Below are 22,678 nucleotides of genomic sequence, written 5' to 3' on the forward strand. Positions count from 1 at the left end.
TGCAGCAGCGGAAAACAGGCTTGCTTCATCTTCCATGTGGCAGCCCTTTAAATAGTTGTAGATTGGCTATCATAAATTGGATTCAAAGTTCCAGCTGGTCCATCACCCTGTCCAGACACATTCAGCTCGGGGATCTGAGATTTTCCCACTAAGGACCTTTGAGCCTTGACCACCCTTCAGCAAAGTGCTTTCGTTCTCTCCGGAGGGCTGTGGCTTCTCCTTGGTGATGGAGATAATGGTGACCTCTGTGATCCAATGACCTGATTTGGTCAGGCAACTTACTAAGTTCCATTGGGGATGCATACATACCAGCAACCTAAACATATTGTGCTGGATGCTAACGCTTGAAGTGTTTTCACAGCTGGCTGGAGCAAAGCCCAGAGCCTGCTTGTGTGTTCATCATGCTCATGCTCATTTATTTGTATGCTATCTTTCCATAGTTAAAACCATGCTCAAGGTGACTTACAACACCAGGAGGGCCTAAGATATTTCCTCTTCAGGCATCAAGGTATATAAATGGCATCGGCCTTGTATACCTGAAGGAGTGTCTCCACCAACATTGTTCAGCCCGGACTCGGAAGTTCAGCTCTGAGGGCCTTCTGGTTGTTCCCTCACTGTGAGAAATGAGATTACAGGGAACCAGGCAGAGGGCCTTCTCAGTAGTGGAACCCTCACATCATGTCAAGGAAATAAACTACAACCTGACTTTTATAAGACATCTGAAGGCAGCCCTGTATAGTGAATGTTTTAATGTAATAAAACCACAGTAAGTTTTATAATTTGCTGGAAGCTGCCTGGAATTGCTAGGGCAACCCAGTCAGCTGGATGGAGCATTATTATTATTATTATTATTATTATTATTATTATTATTATTTGCTACGGGGCTACACTCAGGGTGGCAGTGAAGCAGGGTAGCTTGGTAACAGCTTTATTAATTAGCTTTTCTACTTGATTTCTTCTGGGACTGAGCCCCAACATTTAGAACAGGTTCTGGGGTGAGCTTTGATTGAAATTGTTAGCTAAAACTCATCTGCGGTACTTGATTGTGTGGAAACAAAAGAGCAAGAGTGAGTGAACGAGAACCTCTTTTCACATTCTCTCGAACAGAAATCCTGGCACGTCCCAAGCTCCCTGGCTCTGGCATAATACGGCTATTGTTTGTCTTGAGCCCTTCGAGTTCAGCAAGAGACGGTTCCCTGGGAGAGTTCCCTCTCTTCCCACCCAAGTCACTGCTGCCGCCACTCTCTTTAGGAATTCTGCTGGGACCTGAAGATGTGGTTGGTCCCTAAGGAAAGCCCCTTTGCAGATTTAGGCTGCTGCTCCATATGTTTTGGTTGTGTGTGTGAGATTGTTGCTCAAATATTGTTGGTGGAGAAGAGCAAAGGGTAGAAATGCAAGAAAGGTTTGGGAGGGGATTGTAAAAAACTGAAGTTTTTTTAAAGAGTTTGTGCCTTACAGTCAGTGACCTCTCAAGCCCTTCATGGGCTGGGTTATGAACTTGCCTAGCCCACTATTGTACACTATTGGATTACAGGTAGGTAGCCGTGTTGGTCTGAGTCAAAACAAAATTAAAAAATTCAGTAGCACCTTAAAGACCAACTAAGTTTTTATTTTGGTATGAGCTTTCGTGTGCATGCACACTTCTTCAGATACACTGAAACAGAAGTAACCAGACCCTTATGTATATTCAGAGGGCGGGGTGTGTGTGTGATGGGGATGGGTGATGGGCTGATAAGAGTGGTAAACCTGTTGATGACTGTTAACGACTGTTAATGACTGCAATTGAATATATATAAGGGTCTGGTTATTTCTGTTTCAGTGTATCTGAAGAAGTGTGCATGCACACGAAAGCTCATACCAAAATAAAAACTTAGTTGGTCTTTAAGGTGCTACTGAAAGAATTTTTTACTATTGGATTACAATAGCTTTTTCTTCTGCCATCTGTTTTGGAAAGCTGTTTGTCTTTCTGTCAGTTCTGTATGCTTTTGGATGCCTCTTGAGATATCGCTGCCCAATTTGCACACTACCTCCTGATATGGAGGAGCTAGTTTTCATCTGTGCTTGGAAACTGCTGGATGCCATTTTGATTCAAGGTGGCAGACTGAACCATTCCAAACTGCACTGATTTGGATATCTCTGAGGATGTAGTTGTCAAATAGTTGTTTGTGTTGAGGGGTGCATCCCCCCCAAACCATAATTGGAATATTGCTGTTCTCCACTAGAAAAGTTGGATCTTTTTATTTTTTCAAAGTTCAGCAGCGAATTACCAGATTTCCTGAGGAATAGATAGACTGTAGGGGAATCTGTACACATCACTCTAAACTTAGATTTCTGCACTCTTCCACCCTGCTCTACCAATGGGCATTGGGCTCGTCCAATATGTGTGTGAATGAACATATATAGCTGCCTTTTATCAAGTCAGAAGAGGTCCTAGAAAGGAACTTATAATGTATGCTGTGTTTTCCCCATCCCCTAACCGAGGGGTTGTTGGGCAACATGGGGGGCCAGATGAGGGGAAAAGAGCTCCCCATCCTGGGAGATCGTATGTTTGGGCAGTAGCACCTAGGGGTTAGAGGAGCAGGCTAGGGGATACCTAAACTTTGTGGTGAGAAACTCAGCATAGCAATCTGGGGTTATCACTTATGGAGTGAATTTGTAAGGGATCTAAACACAGGTGCTTTAGATAACTACTCCATTTTGAAAACCTGTGTTTTAACTCTGGGGATGTAACAAATTTTATTTATGTTGCTTTCAATGTGTTGGTCTAGTCTAGTATATGCATTTTTGTACATGTTACTTTGCTGGCAAACTGCATTGCAAAATTTCAAAGGATGGCTGTGTTTTGGTACATGCATTGCTTCAGAAAGTGTGAATTTGGAATTTAAATGTAAAGAGAATCCAAATTATTTCCATTCCCTCCCATTGTGTAGCTACAGAACCAACCTTCTTGGATTAAGAGACTAGGCTTTGAGGTCTTTTCTGACAATCAAGTGGTATATATGTTTTATGAAGTAAAGTAATAAGATGGAGTTGTTCTTGGGACATTTGGGTCCCAAACATTCTGTTCTTAGAAAGAGACCATTGCTGTCATTTGTGGAAGCCCCCATAGATACTACTGGACTCCAACTCCCATCAGCTCCAGCAGCTAGCATGGCCAATGGTCAGGGATGATGGCAACTGGTCTAGCAACACCTGGAAGGCCACAGATAACCTCTGGTCACATCTGGACCACCCTTCCCTTCCTTTCCCTTTGCTATGAGTTTATCAAGGTGCATGGAACAGAGCCATTTGCCATCGGAACACCCAACATGCAACAGAGGTACACTGTGTAGCCAGAAATTAAAAATCCCAAATGCCTCTGTTTGCAAACAACAATAAGAATATGTTTAATTGCATAGTTATACATCTAGCTACGATACATGTTAATAAAATAAGCCTAGTTCATAATTTATCGTTCCTCTAGTTCTTTCAGCAGTTCGTCAAAATGGGTGATGTACCACTTGGCTTTCTCCTTGACTTGTTTCCGCACGACGTTGCCTCCAAAGCCAATGAAACAGTCCTGGGGAAACATAAAAGAAGAAGAGATGGGCTGGCTATGCCTCCATTTCAGAAAATGCAGAGGACTATCGGGATTATTCTCCATTGGAGGATTAGATGGCCACCTGTCATGGATGCTTCAGTTGAGATTCCTGCATTGCAGGGCGTTGGACTAGATGACCCTCAGGGTCCCTTCAAACTCTGCCATTCTAGGATTTCTTGTCACTGATGAAAGCGGATGTGAGATGGAGGGGAAAGGCACCCTCCATCTGCTGGCATTGCATGAAATGAAGTCAGACTCTGGGGGAAGCAGAACAGTCACAGGCAGCTGCTTAGGCTTCAGTGGGCAAGGACAGATGGGGAGTATGGGGAGAGTGCAGACTAGCCCAACCTTCCTCAACCTGGTGCTCCCCAGAGCTTTTGGACTACAACTCCCATCAGCCCCAGCTGGACTATTCAGAGAAAACCAACTACTCAGCTAATTCAACGAAGCAGATTCCCTGCAAATCCTTGCAGAAATCTGGCTGGGTTTGGTAAGTGACCTTTTCCTGGCTCAGCATAATCTGCTTGCTACCCAGTTGCCAGTGAATCAGAAGCTGCTGCCAACAGTATCACCCTCCTTTTTTTTTAATCAATCATGTGATGTGATGAATAGGCTTTTGCTGGAAAACGCCTTTGCAACACAGGACAACAGCCATGGTCGTGCTCCTTAATGCCAGTTCCTGATGTATTGGCTGCCTGCCTTGACCTATTAATTTGGATCTGATTCGCCTCCCTTGGTAGATTCCAAAACAATCATTAACAGGCAGCTGAAATCATTAACCCGGAGCAAGCATCTGTCTGGTTCTTATGGAAGACTTGCAGACTTTTGTTTTGTTTTTTATGCTCCTGATTTTTTACCTGCCCTCCCCTTGCTTCTTTTGGGATTGCCACATCCAGCAACCAGATGCTGGGGGAGTGGAGAGATGCCCTTTTTCTTTGGGAACATGTGGCAGATTGGTTTTGCTTAGGCTTAGGGTCTGACTGGTTGCTGTACAAGCTCTTTATCACAGGGACATCAGAACAGCTCTGTAGCTTGGATCAGGCCAAAGGCCCACCCAGTTCAGGATCCTGTTCCTTAGGGCAGGCTGGCTGCAACTGTAGAGTGGGTGCCTTGCAATGATGTGCTATGTGACTCGTCTACATTGCTTGTGATTTGAATCACAAAATAGATTGGTTTGGGCAGAGAGGGCTGATGGGGTGCGTGATTCTGTCTCCCAGCAGGCGCTAGGTTGGGTGGTCTTCTTGTGGTTGCAGAAAGGTAACCTAGTGGATCTGCACAAATTAGGGGCATTCCGATGCCAGAAAGAATCAACCATATAGAAGTCAACTCTGAGCTAACTCCTATGACCCAGTGAGGTCCATTCACTGTTGGCTAAGCTGTTGAATTTGGAGTCCTGGCTTCAAATCCATATCCAACAGCATTGTTCACGGGGTTTCCTTTGAACATAGGATCATTAGCTGCCTTTTACTGAGTCAGACTACTAGAGAGCAGACTGGCGGAAGCTCTCCAAGGTTTCAGACTGGAGACATTCCTTGGGATTGAACCTGGGAGCACCTCCTGCATGCAAAGCAGGTGCTTGATGACTAAGCTGTGGTCTTTCTTTTGACAGCCTCTCTCCTCCTTTTTCTCAGCTTAACCGACCCCACAGGATAGCTGGGAGAACCCAAGTAAGCAGCCCTGGGCTGAGAGGAGGAAGGGGTAGAAGGCAAATGCCATCACCCCACAGTCACTACTCACTGCAGGCGGGCAGGCTTCCATATCTGTTGCTCCGTCTCCAATCATCACCACCTTCTTAAACTGAAACTGCTCCTTCAGGTAACTAATGACTTGTCCTTTGCCACCCGACTCAGCAGTTGGCTGTGTCTCATCAAAACCGGCGTATTCTCCTAGAGGCACATCAGAGAGAAAGTCAATCATAGAGAATCACAAGGAAAGTCAATGTTTGAAGGCAAAGGAGGGCGGGGGGGGGGAACCTGGTACCCTTCAGATGATGCTGAAATCCAACTCCCAACAGCCATAGCCAACATGGTCAATGGTCAGGAATGATGGGTGTGGAACATCTGGAGGGCCACAGGTTCCCCTCCCTATTCTGGAAGGAGGGAGGGTGACAGTTCAGTGTATCAGAAGGATTATTTGCAGAGTGATCCACGGTCCTGGTTAGGAGATGGATTCTATTGCAAAGCAGAATCTTCTCTCTCTCTGCCTGTTTGTGTATGTACACAGATCTTCCATCCTGCAACAAGTTAGAGCAAGAATGGGGGGCATCTGTGGCCCTTCAGATGTTGTTAGGACCCTGAAACCCAGCATGGTCAATGACCAAGAAGAATGGGAATTGTAGTCCAACATCACCAGGAGGGTACTGCATTGACCATCCTCAGTCTAAGGGTTTGTTTTTAGTTTATATATTTTTCTTTATTAGATTTATATACTGCCCTTCATCATAAGATCTCAGGGCAATTCACAGAATTTCCAATATCTGGGAGATGTACCCTCTGATGTGGAAACCTTCCTTGCTGACACCAGTGTGTGGTATTTTGGCTCTATAGCTCCATAAGGGCAATTTGGGGAACTACTGTTTCCACACAGACGCCCTTTGGCTCCCACACTCTCAGCCCCATCAAGATTCACGGTAAAGGATATTCCACGTTCAAATAAAATCTTCCAGAGTGGACCTTCCACATGCTGTGAAGGAAGGGGCAAAGTCATGTCCAAAGAGCCTTATTTGGATATTGTTGATAGAGTGAGGGCTTTCACCAAAGCCAGCAACCTAAAACCCATTCATATAGTAAGAGATCCACCCATCTTTTTCCTCTAGTGGGCAATCCTGAGGAATACTGCCAAAGCCTAGCTCCAGACGTGTCCCTTGAGCGACCCTATTTATCCTGGTAACCCTGAAAGTTGAGTTTGGCTGCAAAGCTGTGCTATAGTTAGCTGACAAAGTCTTTAACCTTGAAGAGCCGTTTTATCAAGCTGCACAACCCACTTGGTGGATAAGAGATCTGTCTCTCAATGTGCTGACTCTCTCAGAGCTGCACTCCTTGACCCTCCTCTGTGCCAGTGCATCTGAGAGTTAAAGCTTAACCATGGAAAGGAACAGTTCTTTCCAAAGCAGCTGGGCAAACGGGGGCTTATCAGAAGCAGCAGTTCATTGGTGACACTTTGCTTCTTTTCAATCTGGGAACCTTTTTTGGGCTGAGAGACGCACAGTCCCTTCCAGGCAACATTCTGGGAGCCACAGGTCAGAGGCAAAAAAAGAGCAGGGTAGTGAATTTAAATTTATACAGTACTGTAAGCTAGTTTCTATACTCATTCCTGCACCCCTTTCTATCCTCCGTCCAGGCAAGCAGGAAGCATTATTTAATCTTATATATTTTTTTATAAAAGTATTTATATACTGCCCTCTCACAAAACATTAGGGCACAGGGTACATCAACATAAAAGCATGTTGTATTGCTTTCAGATGTTTTGATGTTGCTGTGCATACAGAGTTCAAGGACACATTCCAGCGAGGTAGAAAACACTTGAGCGCAAAGCAGCAAGGGGGAGAGAGGGGATGGTCTGGGGAGAGTTCCAAGGGCCAGGTAGAGAGCCCTGCAGGGCCACATTCAGCCTGCCTGGTAAAGCTTACCATTGAAGTAGAACTTCAACCTGTTGGCAAAGACGTTTGCTGTTGGGATGTTGAGCTGCAAAGCCACATGTTCCACGATGCTCTGAAACCCCCCGGAGATTAAGAAGACCTGGACACCTCGCTGGTGGAGCCGGTTGACCAGTTCCCTGTGAGGAACAGGAGTGGGTGGCCAAGGCCCCCATGTCAGGGCAGGATTAATTAAGATGCTTTTCTTTTGCCTTCTGCCCTGCATCCATCCCCTTCACTCACAGCTGCAGCACAGTGCAAGAAAGGCTCCTAGGCTCAGTAACAGGCTTAAAATAAATGAATGGCCCAGGAAAGTAAGTAGCCATGGACTTCCTCACAGGTCTTCCTCTGTGCTGAGCCATTTTAGATAGGATGTTGGTGTGTGAAGAAGAGTCTTGCTAATATGCAGGGAGCTGAATGACAACCCCCCCCCCAATTTTGTTCCTCCCAATTCTACATTGTCAGGCTTTTCTCTGGGACCCATAAGGACTAGGGTGCAATTGACTGGGGAGCAGCTGCTGCTAAAAGGTAACTGGAGCAAACAAAGGTGGCATTAAATGCCAGGAGTATGGATCCACATGCTCTCCCTTTCGTTAGTTTTCACAATTGCTTTTTACAGAGGGATCTCGCCACAAGGTGAGGAATCCTTGATGCAGTTCAGTGGCTCCTTTCTCAAGCTTGTCCCAGACAGTGTTGGGAAAGGGAGAGACTGATACAGGTTTCCTCCACTGAAAAGGATGCCTTCCAGCCTCTTTCTGCCTGGTTAAGAAGGTGGAATTCGTAATTGTACAGTAGGCCTTTGATGCTCCCTACCCACTTCAAGTGCTGCTACAGCTAATTCTTCAGGAATCATAACCCATGAGGAGGAGATAATGTGGAAGACGTCTCCATGGATGGACATGGAGTCCAACTGTTCAGAATGCCTCTTACCTTATTCCCGGTGTTAACTGGGGCGGATGCTCTGATATCAATTTCTGCACTTGTTCATAGGAGGGGCGGATGAGGGCTAGCCGGGCAGTCAAAGCAGCCTTGAACGTTACAGTGCCACCCATCGCTCTTCGAGTCCTAAATTGAGATTCAGAGAAATCTGAGAAATACAGACCAGGCTTTTTAAGGGCAAAAATAAAGCCATCCAGCTGTGTATATTTGCTTTACATACAGAAGCAGTTATGCTAAATCAGGGTAAAATGAAGTCTGCTTCAGTTCCTCATTTAAGAGGATGGCCGCTGGATCAAATCAAGGGTTGTCCACCTTCGTGGGCGTAGCCAGGATTTTTGTGGGGGGGGGGGAAGGGAGCAGAACCTCAGTTAGTTATGTATTTTTATGTATTTACAGGGGCAGCTGCTCCTCCCTGCCCCCCCTTAAAAATAATAATCTGTGTTTACTGCAGTCTCAGTCATGATCCTCTGCTGCTGCTATTTACATGTTTAAAACTACACATGTAGCCCATTAATGGCACAGTTATTTTGACCGTTAGATGGCCTTAAAAGAGGATTAAATTGATTGATGCTGTCGCTCCCTCCTCCTCTATCTGCTGCTATAATGCCCAAATCAACCTTAAACTCTTCAGATGATTTGGATAGCAACTCCTATCAGTCCCAGATGGATAAATCAAGGTGGTTTCCTAGGGACTGCTGTGCGGGGTGAAGATTTAGCCAGCTGGATCCCAAGTGTTCTGTGTGAATCAGGAAATGCTGCATTCCATTCTACCTGATGAGTTCTGTGAAACTCCAAAAGGTGGCTTCTCCCACACCAGATGTGGAAGCACATGATTTAGTTGTGTTTCCTACGGTTTGGGGTCACCATACAGAATGACCCCACTAAGCCTGCCATCCCTAACCTTTGTGCCCTCCATATGTTTTGGACGACACCTCCTATCAGTCCTAGCCAGTCTAGCTGCGTTAGCTATGACTGGTGGGAAATGTAGCTCAAAACATCTGGAGGGATGAGCTAAACCAACCTCAGGCCTGCCAGGAGTTTCAGACTGAACCACAAGGAGACAGGTTTTTCAGGTTGGAGAGAAGATTCCTGATTGGTTGGGAAGGAAGGATAGTTGCCTGCTAGTTCATTATGTCAGGGAAAGGAAGTTGGTAAGCGCTCTCTGCTCACATAACCTTGTGGCAAAGCTAAGGAGGTATGGTCTTGGTCCAGAATGTGGATGGGAGACCACTGTAGAGCCTCACAGCACATAGAAGTCAGAGTCTAAGTGCAAAAAAGGAAAGGTTTTTTAAGCAACTTCATGGCACCTTACACAAACATGCAAGGATTGGCTGCTTTCTCTGCCTAATGCAAGGTAACAAGGTTTGCCAGTGGTGGCCCATGCCCAGCCTCAGAGCTCCCCCCCCCCCCGCAAGAGGCTTCTGTCCTGAAAGGATGCCGTAGAGGCCAGACCCAGAGTTGTCTCTGAGCCACTTCTCAGCAGCATCCCCCAAATGTTCATTCTTGCATTTAGGTCGCCCACCCCAAAGACTAGCCTTTACAAATTCTCATTAGCCTGCTTACAAAAAAGGCTTCCCTGACAGCCAGCTGGTATCAGCTATGGCATGATCTGAGTCCGGGGATGGAGCTCAACGCCTTTGCCCCTTGGGAAGAAAGGGGACAGATCTCTGCAGAAGCAAATGAGCAACAGCCTTACGTACATTTCGGCCACTGCGTCTCCGACGCCGCAGAATTTCGCCAGCTCGTCGATGCCTTCCTCTTTGATGACCGTGCTGTCCACATCAAAGCAGACGGCATCAGCGTTTTGGAAGACTTCCTTCAGCTCCATAAGAGAGGACATCCTTTTAAGGGGCTTCCTGTTGTGGGAGAGGAAGATGAGGTCATTCTGTATATCGGCACACTGAACCCTGTGTTGAGCCATCTTGGAAGAGGGTCCTGTGGGGCTGGTGGCTTGGTGTAGAGAGGGAGCAGCGAGCCGTGTGGCTCCTTTTTGAGAGGGAGTGGGTGGCAGTGGAGGGGGGCGGAAGTGGCTGCTGATTTGCTGGCCATGGGGGCAGCACAGGAGTGGGCAATCAGTCAAGGTTGGCTCCCTGGCTGAGTTAACCCTTCCGGGAGCTGCTGCCTTCACTGACGTAAGGAGTCATATAAGAGATTTTTTTGGCATTTAATGAACCCCACGAAAGATAATGCTATTCCCTCCAGTGCTGGCTGCCTCCTCTCCTGTCTTCACTGCCATCCAAACCCCCTGCAATCACAGTGCAAATGCTTTCATCGAATAATCATAGCCGTGTAAAATGCAATAATAAAAACAGCTTAAAAATTAACTACAGTACAGCCACGAATAGAGTGGATCTTAAATTTTTATCAGTTGTCTAAGGACAGGGTGAAGAGGTCTGTCTTCAGCATAGGATGAAAGCTGTATAGTGAAGGTGCCAGGCACACCTTGGTGCCACAAATTATGCCCAAAGAAAGCACATTTTTGCAGAATAATTCCCCTTATAAAATACTTTTAAAATGTTATCTCCACTAATATATGCTTTTACTTTACTCCAGTAAATGCATTTTTGTACACATTACTTGACTGGAAAACTGCATTGCAATATACGGGAAAGTGTGAATTTTAAAGCATGGCTGTGCATAGGTTCACATTTTGTTTCAGAAATTGTAAATTAGGTACGTTCACTTTTAAATGTGAACTCAATCAGATGTCTCCCCTTCTATATAAGCACCCCACGGATCAAGGCAGGACACCCCTCCATACTAAATCCCCCAGGGATGGCTTTTGCCTGGGGAATATTCTTAGAGTAGGGGTAGCCAATATGATTCCCTCCAAATATTGTTGGACTCCCATTTCCCAACACTCTCAGCAGCATGCATGACCAGTTGGTCAGGGGTGATGGCAGTTGTAGTCTAACAACTTATGGAGGGCGCCAACTACCCATGTACCTAGAACAGCCTTTCTCAAACTGAGGTCCCCAGATATTGTTGGAATACAACTCCCTGACCCTCGTAGCTAGGGATGGAGTCGTAGTCCAACAACATCTGGGGCCCTAAGCTTGAGAAAGACTGACTTAGAGGCTTCCAGTTCCCTTGTATTGCCCCTTGATGATACCCTGATGATACCACTACAACAGACTAGGAACTGGCTGTCACACCACTTTTACTGCCACAGCTAAGCCCAAGAATATTTTGAAGCATCATTTGGTCTTCAGAATTCTATACAGGGGCAGGCAACATGGTGGTTGTTGGACCACAACTCCCATCAGCCCCGGCAGACAGCACAGCTGACGGACAGGGGTGATGATGGGAGTTGTGATTCTGCAACATCTGGAGGGCACTACTCTGCCCTCCAGATGTACACTGCAGTTCTCAGGGTTTCCTGGGTAGGGTGCAGCTATGTTGTGGTGTGGATGCAGACACTCTCAAACAGTCTTGCTATCCTGGTAGGCCTCATAGCCTGCTTTGCAGCCTTGACTTGCCTGTTGGTTCTGAGCCAGGCAGAGCTGCAGTGGGCAGGAGAGGGGAGCTTTGACTCTGGGGCAGGGCTGGGACACCTTGCGCAGTGGTGCATCATTGCACAATGGAGTGAGCGAGGCACGTGTTGACATCTTTGGAACAGGCCCAGCTGCCTGAGGTTTTTTCCAGGCCCTAGGAAATGCTGAACATCCAACCAGAACTCGGAGCTCTGTGTTGGGCTGCCAGTTTTGAAAGAGCCACCCGGGAGGGCAGTGCCAAGACATCTGCGTCATAATGTCCTCAAATCATGATGGAACGCCCACCGTCCAAGGCTGGGTTGCAACAGGACCGTATGATGCAAGGCAAGGATGAGGTTGCCAGAAAGTGACGTTGGCCCCAAACATACTGCAAGAGGATCTTCTTCAATAAGCCAATCCTTCTTGCAAAAGTTGAGAAGCTTATGGAGACCTAACAGGTCCTGCTGCTCAGTCAGAACGATGAGTCTGGATTTTTCATTTTTCCAAACATGGACATCGAGGGTTAACATCAACCTGGTGTCCTCCAGATACTGTTAGACTACAACTCCCATCAGCCCTAGCTGGTGCATACAAAACACTTTTGAGATTTTGCAAAGTGGAGGCTATGGCTTCAGGAAATCTACAAGCAAGACTCTTCTCATTTTAGAAATGCACACCTGGCTTCAAAGCTTACACAGATAGTGCTGTTTCATGAACTGTATTTCATATTGACCTCTAAACATGGCTGCATATGACCAATATGCAAATGAATCCAATTCTAGTTCCCCTGAAATTCTTTTGGACTGTCTTTTCCTTCACTTCCTGCTCATCCATCCCCAAACCTTCCTTTCTATCAACAGCAGTCAGCCCCTCCTACCCCTAAGCCCTGTTGGATTTTTTCCTCTCCTATCCAAATGGTCCTTTCCCTAAACTTCCTTCACAGCAACTGCACTGTCAACACCCTTCTGCTTAGGTCTTTCCCTTGAGAACTCTGGATGTGTAGGAGCATTCTGTGGTATCAAAAGCAACTCAGCTAACGGTATATGGGAAAAGTAGGAGCTTGTGCAGGCAATAGCAAGAGCCAATGCAACCCACCAAACCATATGCTGCTCCTACAGCCATGTCCAATGGCCAACCAGGACCTTGATAATCCCTTCCCGATTTTTGCTGGCTGCCTGGGATTACGATAAGAGGGAAACTGCCAACCGCTTCAATGGCCATGATCCATGGATTGCGGGTTGCATTTAGTTTTGTGTCTCCCTGAGTTGGGCAGGATCAGGATTTCATGGGGCACACAGAGATGTTACAAAGTCACAGGCTGTGATTTGTAGAAATAAGAAGCGTTATTATTAACACAGTAATAAAAAGATGTGGTTTGGGGTCAGCGTTTTGCTTCACTATTATTATTTATGCCTTCGTAGAAATGACCTTAGGGCAGACTTCACAAACCTGCCCCCCCCCGGTGTTTTGGACCACAACTCCCATCAGTCTCGCTGGCATTCAGAGGCACACAGCAGAGGTAGGACATAGCCACTGTGGCTAGTAGCCACTGCTAGCCTTATCCTCCGCTCGTCCACACCTTCTCATCTCACCACTCCCCCCCCCCCCCCCCGGGAAAAGCCGATCCTTACCACTGAATCAGAACAAACATTGATCAGGTTTTCTGCAGATTGACGTTTGCTCTGATCCAGTGGTAAAGGGTGGGTTTTCCTGGGGCAATCGGAAAACCTCTTAGACCCTTGCTTTCTAGGCACGGAACAAGCAGAAGTGTGGACAAACCCTTTGTCTAACCCTCTTTAAATCCATTCAAGCTGGTGAGCGTCACTACCTCTTGCAATGTGGTTTCACTATATTTTCTTTATTTTTGTTTATTTCTGTACATTTATATCCCACTTTTCTTCCATCATGAAACCCAAGGTGGTCAACATGCGGTTCCTAAGCCGTCTCCCACAAACAATGGCCAGACCCAAACCTATTTAGTTGCATCAAGGTGATGGTCCCATTCCTGGTCTGCTAGTGGTGGAGATGAAAGAAGAAAACAGAATGGGGGAAAGTGAGAATGAATTGGATTGCTTTGTTTGTTTGTTTGTTCTGGCATATGGTGTTTAGGAAGAGTGAGCTTAGCATCCTGTTTCCACAAGGACCAGCCAGATTCCTCAAGAGAAGCCCAGAAATAGGACATGAACACAATAATTTTAAATAAATAAACCACTTTGGGACCAGATCTTGGGTAAAAAGCAACAACCACAAGCTTCTGAAGTGAACCAGTGATTACAGCACACTTCAGCTTATGATTTGCATTTGACAGATTGCATAAGAAGAGTTCATTTCCCCCTTTTCTATCTTCAGAAAACAAGTCATACCATGCTAGTCATACAATCTGATTCCAGCCAGGCTGCAAGCTTTCTGTGTGGCATCTGGTATCTGCCCCTGGAAAAAACCCAGCTTCCTGAGAACTTTAGATTTAAAAAGAAAACCTTCAAGTTTCTAGGCCTGATGGATGCATAAAATAGCCTGTATGCAAGTAGGTACTGGTATGCGTGAAGCTTGGAATCAGAAGGATCTGGAAAAGGCTTCCTGTAATCAGAGTGGTTCTGTGCTCTACTTATGAATCCTAGTTTGCTGGGTGTCCATTATCTCCCCTGCCCCACACTTTCTAGACTCTCACTGAACTGCTGACCAGTCTGGGGCATTGTCCTTAGTGCTGAAAGGCTGAGAAGGGCAAACAGTTCAGTGAGAAGAGAGCATATACAAACAGATGTTGCAATCCTACACCAAGTTACATCATATGCTTCCCGCTGGAACAAGAGGGCCCTTCTGTGTGCATACATAACTGAGTACAGGATTGCAGCCTTGGGAAATGGGAGGGCTCTTACATAATTTATTATTCCAGAAGAATAGTCTTCCTTTTAAAAAGCCTCACCTCCACATTAGCTTGTGTTTTCTCTCTGGCACGGATGACCTCACTCAGATCGGCTTTTAATGCACTCACTCTTGTGGGTAAAAGACCTGAACTGCTTTCCTCACCACCAATAAAATACAGAATTTCTTCACTCAGTGTGCAATTAACTAACTAGCTTAAGATTGTGGTCCTAACCCTACTTACCTGTTGGGAGTAAGCCCCACTGGATTCATTGGGACTTACTTCTGAGTAGGATGGTTAGGACTGCACGGTGTGTGGCTTTTAAAAATTAAAGATGATAGGGAAATTCAATGGAAGATAAAAGATAACAGAACTTTTAGTGACAATAGCTTAATGTAGTATTTGCCAACTTGGTGGCATCCAGCTGTTTTGGACTACAGTATATTTCCATCAGCCCCAGCCTGAATGCTGGCTGGGGCCAAAGGGAGTTGTAGTTCAAAACAACTGGACGCCACCAAGTTGGCAAAAGTTGACTTAGAGAACCTCCATGGCCAGAGAGTGCATACCTCTGACAGCCAAATCACTGCAATTGTCATCGCTTCTTGTGGGTTTCCTGGAAAGATTGTCTGGCTAGACATTATTCGACTAGATGGACTTTTTGTCTGATCCAGCTGTTCTTAAGTGTTAAGAAGCAGGAACCACCTGCCATCCTCAGGCGATTTATATGGAAGTTGAAATTTCTGTTTGTTTCTAACCAGTACCATTGATAGTTTGAATTTAGCTTCTCTCTGACCCATCCTTCCTCAGAGGGAAAGAGGAACCTCAGAGCGAGGCATCCTGTACATCCTGCATGCATCAGGGCAGATGCTGATGCTTTGCCTGTCCAGGATTGCATCATTCATTCATCCCTTCATCACAGAGAGGCCCTGCACCTTTTTTATTCCTGCAAAAAAGACAGCCACCAGTAGAGGGGTCCAGAAGGCGAGTCCCTGTGCCAACTGTCAGTTCTAAGGAGCACACTCAGAACCACAAAGTTGGAGGGAGCAAGACAGAAAGAAAATCTGCGAAAGAGGAAAAAAGGAAAGCACCACCCTCACCCCCAAATTCAAACAGCCGGCAACTTACAGGACTGTGGAGCCTGCTGCAATTTTAGATGTCAATACCGGGCACCTCCTGGCAGTGCAGGCGAGAGAAGGCTCAGTGAAGCCCTTCAGTCACATCGATGCAAATGCACCCAGCAATCTGGAAGCCGGCCACATTTTCTAAACCAGCTTTTGCTGAGTAAGCGACAATCCTCCTCTGTTTTTCCTTTCCCCCTTTTTAATCGCTGCACACATGAAAGCAAAGGGCTCTGCTGTTTACAGAGCGAGGCTTAGGAAAGAGAGGTGTAATTTTGCACTTTGGGAGGGAGGAGCCCCTCAAACCCAGCCCTGGAAGCTCCCTGATTGGCTCAGGAGGAGCCGGCAGAGAGAGAAAGGCGAGGAGGTGGAGATTAGAAAGAATAGGCTCCAGATCTCTTCTTGGAATAAGTCACCTTGAACTTGCAAAGTCTGCAAGCGAGATTGTCAGGTGATAGCCATATGAAATGGACAGAGCTAAGCTCAGTCACAACCATTCGTTTGAATGGTCTACTCTGAGTAGGGTGAATATTGGATACATTCCAATCCATCAGACTTAAGGCCTTTGCTGATGACGCAGGATGGGATATCGCAAATAGAGTTGCGGGGGAAGGCTGATGGGCAGAAAAGGCAACTGGCTGCAGGGTTCAAGGGTGGTTATGCTGAGCCCTGCAAGACGAAGTCATATTTATTTATCTAACAAGTTTTCTATACTACTTAATCAACAATGCCATTGAAGCAGTTTGCAGAAACCATTTGTCAAGCATTCAAAATAAGCTGATATTGAAGTGATATTAAAAATATATAAAGCCAGCAACTTTTAAACAAACATACATACGTGCTTAGATGTGCTTGCCTAAACTTTTTTTTCCAGCAGGTACTGAAAACAATACAGTGAAGGCTCCTGCCTGATGTCAATAGACAGAAAGTTCGAAGTGCTGCCACACTGCAGGACTGATTCTTTGCAAGTGTGGAATGAATATGATATGGCCCTTGTCAAAGTGCCTGTTCCATAGAGGCAGGAGAGTGGGCACATACATGTGTGGTAAGGTCAAGTGAAGGACTTAGGGATGTTTTATCTGAGGAGGCTAGAAGGTCTAAAGCAGAGCTTTCCAAACTTCTCATGCTGGTGACACACACATCATTTCGTGACACTGCAATTCAGTTTTACTAGCAAACCAGAGGTTAAACTAAGCCCTTTCCAGCCCCTACTCACTGCAGCCTGCACACTAACGTGTTGCGTGACACACAGTTTGGGAAGCTCTGGTCTTAAGTAGCAGCAAAGCTAGCTCAGCAGCTGGGGATCTGCCCCTCCACTTGGAAGTTTCCAAACTTTCTTTCTAACTCCAGTGAACTGAGATACAGGAGTGCAGATGCACTGGAGAAAATCCTGGGATATGTTCTGTGGAACACAGTCACATTACCTGACCAAGTGTCTTGGGCTACCCATAAACACCCTCAACCCCTCCCTTGCAACTCAGGACCAAGGAAGGAAAGCTTATCTGCTCCTGCTTTTTTCTTCTTCTTCTTCTTCTTCTTCCTACAGACAAATCCCCAAAAAGCTTCCAAGGTGCTTCAGAGCTGCTCAGAACACAGCTTGAAAACATCTTGAAACTAAATTTCAGTTTGAGGCAGTGGCCCCTTAGATTGTCTTTCAAGGTGCTTTTAATTCAGCTCCCTGTTTTGAGGCAGGATATCAGCACAGGACATTCACCATCAACTTGCTTCTTTCAGACCAAACAGCACTGCAAGAAAGGTTCACAAAAGCCAGAATTCTCATAAAGGCCACCCAGGCACTCTGGAAGCAGATGGCAACCAGGAAGGCACCAAGGTAATGGCCACCCCATGTACTAGGTCCCAGCATTGGGTATCCAGAGGTTTACTGCCTGTTTGGACATGGAAGCTCAATTCCTGTTATCATGGCTAATAAACAGGAACTATTGGAGCAGGAATTTATCTAATCTTTTCTTTTTCATGATCAAAACTTTTTTTCCTCTATAGGACAAAGTCATAGCTGCCAAGTTATCCCTTTTTTAAAGGGATTTTCCCTTATGCTGAATAGGCTTCCTCGCGAGAAAAGGGAAAACTTGGCAGCTATGCAAAGTTCCTATGGGACAACTAGCTCTATGTCATTCCTACAAGCCAACAAATAAATGAAAGAGGATCCAGGTATACTGGGCAATCTGAGGAGAAAATCCACCAGTCATTGGATGGATTATGAATTATCACTGCAGTCCATTCTTCAAGACATACTGTGTATCAAAGCAGTGGTTCTCAAAAATTTTGATCCCATAAACTCATTCCCAGTGCCTCTTCCCCTATAAAAACATTATGCAGAATAGCGGTTTGTATGACCCATTAAGGAAGATAATAACACAGGAAAATGCAAAACAGTAACAATTAATTGCACAGTTTTTCAAAATCCAATTACACCTACATTTAGTTTAATTATTCAACAAAACTGAACAGGATCCAGTGATACCAGCTTTTTGAAGTCTGATAGTCATTTATGCCTCCAGCACCACCCTGCAGCCCCCTTGCCTTTTAGGGAAGTACCCCCCGCTTTGTGTATCAGAGCAAAACTCATACCAATCAGACACCTCCTGTATTTGATGTAGGACATGATCCCACACATGGTTAATGGAATTATAAATGTTGTTGATTTCACTATGAAAGCATACCCCACTGAAATCAACAGGACTGGAAATTTAGCTGTATTGCGCTTTAATAATGCCATGGCAATGGGTGTCTTGTCATTGTCACTCTTAAAGGGCCCACTTTTGCATGTGAAAGCAACAAAGAGCCTTGTAGCACCTTAAAGACTAACCAATTTATTACAGTATGAAACTTTTGTGGACTCCCACCCATTTTTTCATATGCAGGAAGCAAAATCTTAGTTGGCAGGTATATACGGTAATGGAGAGAATAATAAGTTGGGAGTTGAAATGAGATGCAAAGATTACAGTCAGTGATAATTAGAGTTTACATGTGTCTTAAACAGGCACACCTATTACAGTAAAGATTGCAGATAACTTTCCCAGCATCGCTAAGATGATTGTATGAATATGGGTGTCGGGATTTTTGGGCTCTCCAGTTGTTGCTTAGCTCCAACTCCCATCACCCTTGGCCATTGGCCATGCTTGGTGGGGCCGATGGGAGCTGTAGTTTAGAGACCACTGGAGGGCCAAGGTCCCCCCCCCCACAGGGTGGCAGGCTGCAAGGAACAGGGAGTGACCATGCCACACCTTGTATTTACAAGTTGGGGGGGGGCGCAAGGGAAACTTGTTGGGACATCTTTGTTACTTCTTTCCGGTTTGGAACTTCTCACCCTGTTCCTGGATCATGACTCCTGAGCACTGTGTCTCTTGCTGAGCCTGTACTGATAATTGCATTAATAAAGATCTCTGTCTTACTTACAAGTAAGAGTCCCTGTTTGTAAGTTTTAGGTGGCCATTGGCTCTGCTGAGAAGCCAACTCCATCAGGCTTCACTCTCTCACAGCTGTTGCCTGGCTGCAGTAGTGGCAGAGGAGGAAAACAGGCCTGCTCCATCAGTTCTGCTAAAAGACCAGCTCCATTGGACCTTCACTCCACCAACTGTCCCCCAGAAGCAGCCGCTTCAACAGGACACAGCAGAGGGAGGACAAGGAAGCATTGCAAGGCCAATCCATTAGCATTGGGCTCCTTGAATTATTTCCATTCCAGCAGCTGCTCCTTATGAGAACTTTGTAACTAAGAGCTAGTGTCTGAGGTTGCTTTCTCCCCTTTCTGCCTCCCAATTGCTTTTCCTTTCGCATTGTGTCTTTTAGAATGCAATATAACTGATCTACATAAGCAGCTCTTGGAACCTAAGAGCACTCTGCACATGTATGAAAAGCTCTTTTATTGCTTGCTAAGTCTTCCAGAGCTTAGGTTTGGCCCTGAAACTGATTCCAGAGTTCAGCTTTGTTTTGGACTTCGGACAAAACTAGATGTAATGTAGAAAATCTGTGATTGGATCTCCCAATCTCCCTGTACCACTATTTTATTAATGATTAAAAGAATCTATAAGAGAGGGAGAATTTTAATTAGTGCTGCAGTCCCAAGGAGGGAGGCCTTTTCAACTCATTTCCCTACACCGCATCCCAAGCAAATATCAATTGTTCTCTGGCCCCCAAAAGCTGTTATTAGCCAGAGAAGGGGAGGAAGGTAGAAAACTGCGTTTTTGAATCAAATGCTTGTACAATAAGAGTCCTGCTTCTTGATCAGACCAAGGGTCAATCTAATCCAGCATCTTGTTCCTACACAGGCAGATAATTTATATAGACAGGATTTATATACCACTTAATCATCAAAATCTCTAAGCAGTATACATAAAAATACCTCTCAGAAGTCTGGAAGCAGAACCAGAGTGCAACGGCACACTTGTGTTCCTCAGCAAGCAATATTCAGAGGCATACTGTCTCCAGAATGTGGCTAGTAGCCAATTATAGCCACTGTAAATAATAATGCCCTGTGACATGTCCTCCTGAAAATCGGCTGCCCAGATAAATTTGTGAACATCCTTCGGTTCCTCCATGATATTATGACAGCAACAATCACAGATAACAATGGCTCTCAAAGTGAACCATTTACAGCAGGATGAGGTGTTAAACAGGGATGTGTTATCGCCACAACTCTTATTTATTATTTTCATTGCTATGATCCTACACATTGTTGAAGGGAAACTCCCCACCGGGGTAGATATCATATATCGAACAGATGGAAAGCTCTTTAACTTAAGTAGGCCATCTCCAACTCCTCAAAAGATTCCATCAACGGTGTCTCCAAAAAATTTTACATATCACTTGAGAAGACAGGTGAACTAATGTGAAGAAGCAAAGATCACCAATGTTGAAGCAATGATTCTTCAACATCAACTTCATTGGACTGGTCATGTTGTTCAGATGCCTGATTATCATCTTTCAAAGCAACTACTCTATTCCGAACTTAAAAATGGAAAGCGTAATTTTGGTGGTCAATAAAGGAGGTTTAAAGACTCTCTCAAGGCCTAATCTAAACAAATGTAGTATAAACACCGACAATTGGAAAACACTGGCCTGTGAGCCTTTACCCAAGGTGTCATGGATTTTGAAGACTCTCGAATTCAGGATGAAAGGGAGAAAAGAACTAAGAGGAAGCCATGTTTGGCAAGCCCTCTCCATGATCAACTCCCACCCGGAAACCTATGTCCCCACTGTGGAAAGAGGTGTGGATCCAGAACTGGCCTCCACAGTCACCTATGGACACGCCGTTAAGACCATGTTCATGGAAGACAATCTTACTTGGCTACGAGTGATCACTAAAGAAGATAACCCTTTTCTCCATGAATTTGTCCAATCCTGCTTTAAAGCCATCAAGTTGGTGGTCATCACTGCCTCCTGCAAGAGTGGGTTCGTTCCATAGTTCAGCTATGTGCTGCATGTATAAAGACTTCATCTGGTCTGTTCTAAATCTTCCAACATTCAGCTTCATTGAATGGCCCCATCCCTCTAGCATTATAAGAGAGGGATATGATGTTCTGACCAAGGGAGTGTTCACATTAGCAACCTAGAGGGCACTGATGTTTTTCCCTATGCAAAAAGAGATGAATGGCTTAAGGACTACAACTGGTATGAATCACAGAATCATAACCTTGTAGAGTTAGAAAATATTGGGAGGGTCATCTAGTCCAACCCCTGCAATTCAGTAATCTTTTGCCCAACATAAGGCTCAAACCCACGGCCCTGAGATTATAGTCTCATGCTCAATCTGCCTATTGGGCTATTCCAGCAATCATGAAGGTGGTTTGAGAAAAAGAGCCTCAAACAGTAGTATCTTATAACAACCTGCATTTTGGACAACCTCATGTGAACATACAGTACATTAAAAACCCAGCACTGGAAGCGCAGTAAGTGCGCAGTAAACCAAGTATGAACACAAACTTCCTGACTGGGTATGGCTGCATTGCCCTCTACTGGTTGGCTATACACACAGGTCAGATAAACCCAGTACCCATCATAGACAAAGTATGTGGGGGCAGTTTGCAGATTGGGAGGGCAAGGAAGATTTAGGAAAACATCAACCACATCCTGGAAAAAAAATATTCCTTCTAAGTTAGTCAAACATCGCAACTGCAATCATGTTGCCTCAGAATGAGGCCCAACTGAATGGCAATGAATCTAAGTTAATTTTACAAAGTTTTTATCACAGCTGTGACTAACCTGTGGACTTCCAGACACTAACTCCCCTCACCTCCAGCCAACATGACCAATGATTAAGAAAAATGGTCCAACAGTTCCTGGAGAGCCATAGGATTCCCATTCCTGATCCATGGGCATAACAACAGTAGCCAACTTTACAGGGTTGCTTATTTATTGGAGCCTTTACACAAACAAAGGCAGAAAACAGAAGGAATAAATATCAATAAAAATGTAACCAATGTAACTTACTGAAAAGTTAGGAGGAGAGATTTTGGTACCTGTTTCTTTTCTTGAAGCACATCACACCTTGAAGAGGGACCACAATGGAATTCTAAGCTGAAAGTACACAGGAAATTGCTAAAAAGGTGTACACTGACACCTGCTATAGAAAAGTTGAATATTACTTTATGAGATATTAAATATTAATATCTGCTGTGAAATCACATCTCTAAAATATCACACCCTCTGCTAGTGACCTCAGATGGTGAGAGCTGACACGACTGGTGCCAAAATGGGACTATTAAGGCCACATCCACACCCTACATTTAAAGCAATCAACTTCCTCCCAAAGAATCCTGAAATTTATCAATTGGAGACTACTATTCCCAGCACCCTTAACAAACTATAGTTCCCATGATTCTTTGGGGTAAAGTATGCAGCTGGATCAGGCCACAGGGGGCCCATCTAGTCCAATATCCTGTTCTCACAGTGGCCAACCAGATGCCTGTGGGAAACCTGCAAGCAGGTCCTCAGCACAAGAGCCCTCTCCCATCCTGTGGTTTCCAGAAACTGGTATTCAGAAGCATTGATCCCTCCAACAGTGGAGGCAGAGAAGAACCATTGCATACCCTCCAACTTTTCTTTGATGAAAAT

General features: G+C 45.2%; 1 protein-coding gene across 2 annotated transcripts; it reads right to left on the reverse strand.

Annotated features, from left to right (window-relative positions):
- Window positions 1-3,361: 3,361 nt before the first annotated feature.
- PSPH (phosphoserine phosphatase) lies at window positions 3,362-15,832 on the reverse strand. Of its 2 annotated transcripts, XM_060283135.1 has the most exons (6): window positions 15,615-15,832; window positions 9,854-10,009; window positions 8,145-8,279; window positions 7,209-7,354; window positions 5,318-5,466; window positions 3,362-3,559 (listed from the first exon to the last, which is right to left on the reverse strand). In XM_060283135.1, the coding sequence occupies exons 2-6, from the start codon at window positions 9,991-9,993 to the stop codon at window positions 3,449-3,451; spliced, it is 681 nt and encodes a 226-aa protein (XP_060139118.1). In that variant the 5' UTR covers window positions 9,994-10,009; window positions 15,615-15,832; the 3' UTR covers window positions 3,362-3,448. The 2 variants fall into 2 exon arrangements, with proteins under 2 accessions (XP_060139118.1, XP_034995513.1); XM_035139622.2 differs by lacking the exon at window positions 15,615-15,832 and having other exon boundaries at window positions 9,854-10,128.
- Window positions 15,833-22,678: the final 6,846 nt, after the last annotated feature.

This window comes from Zootoca vivipara, chromosome 15 (assembly GCF_963506605.1).
Source record: "Zootoca vivipara chromosome 15, rZooViv1.1, whole genome shotgun sequence".
Classification (NCBI taxonomy): domain Eukaryota; kingdom Metazoa; phylum Chordata; class Lepidosauria; order Squamata; family Lacertidae; genus Zootoca; species Zootoca vivipara.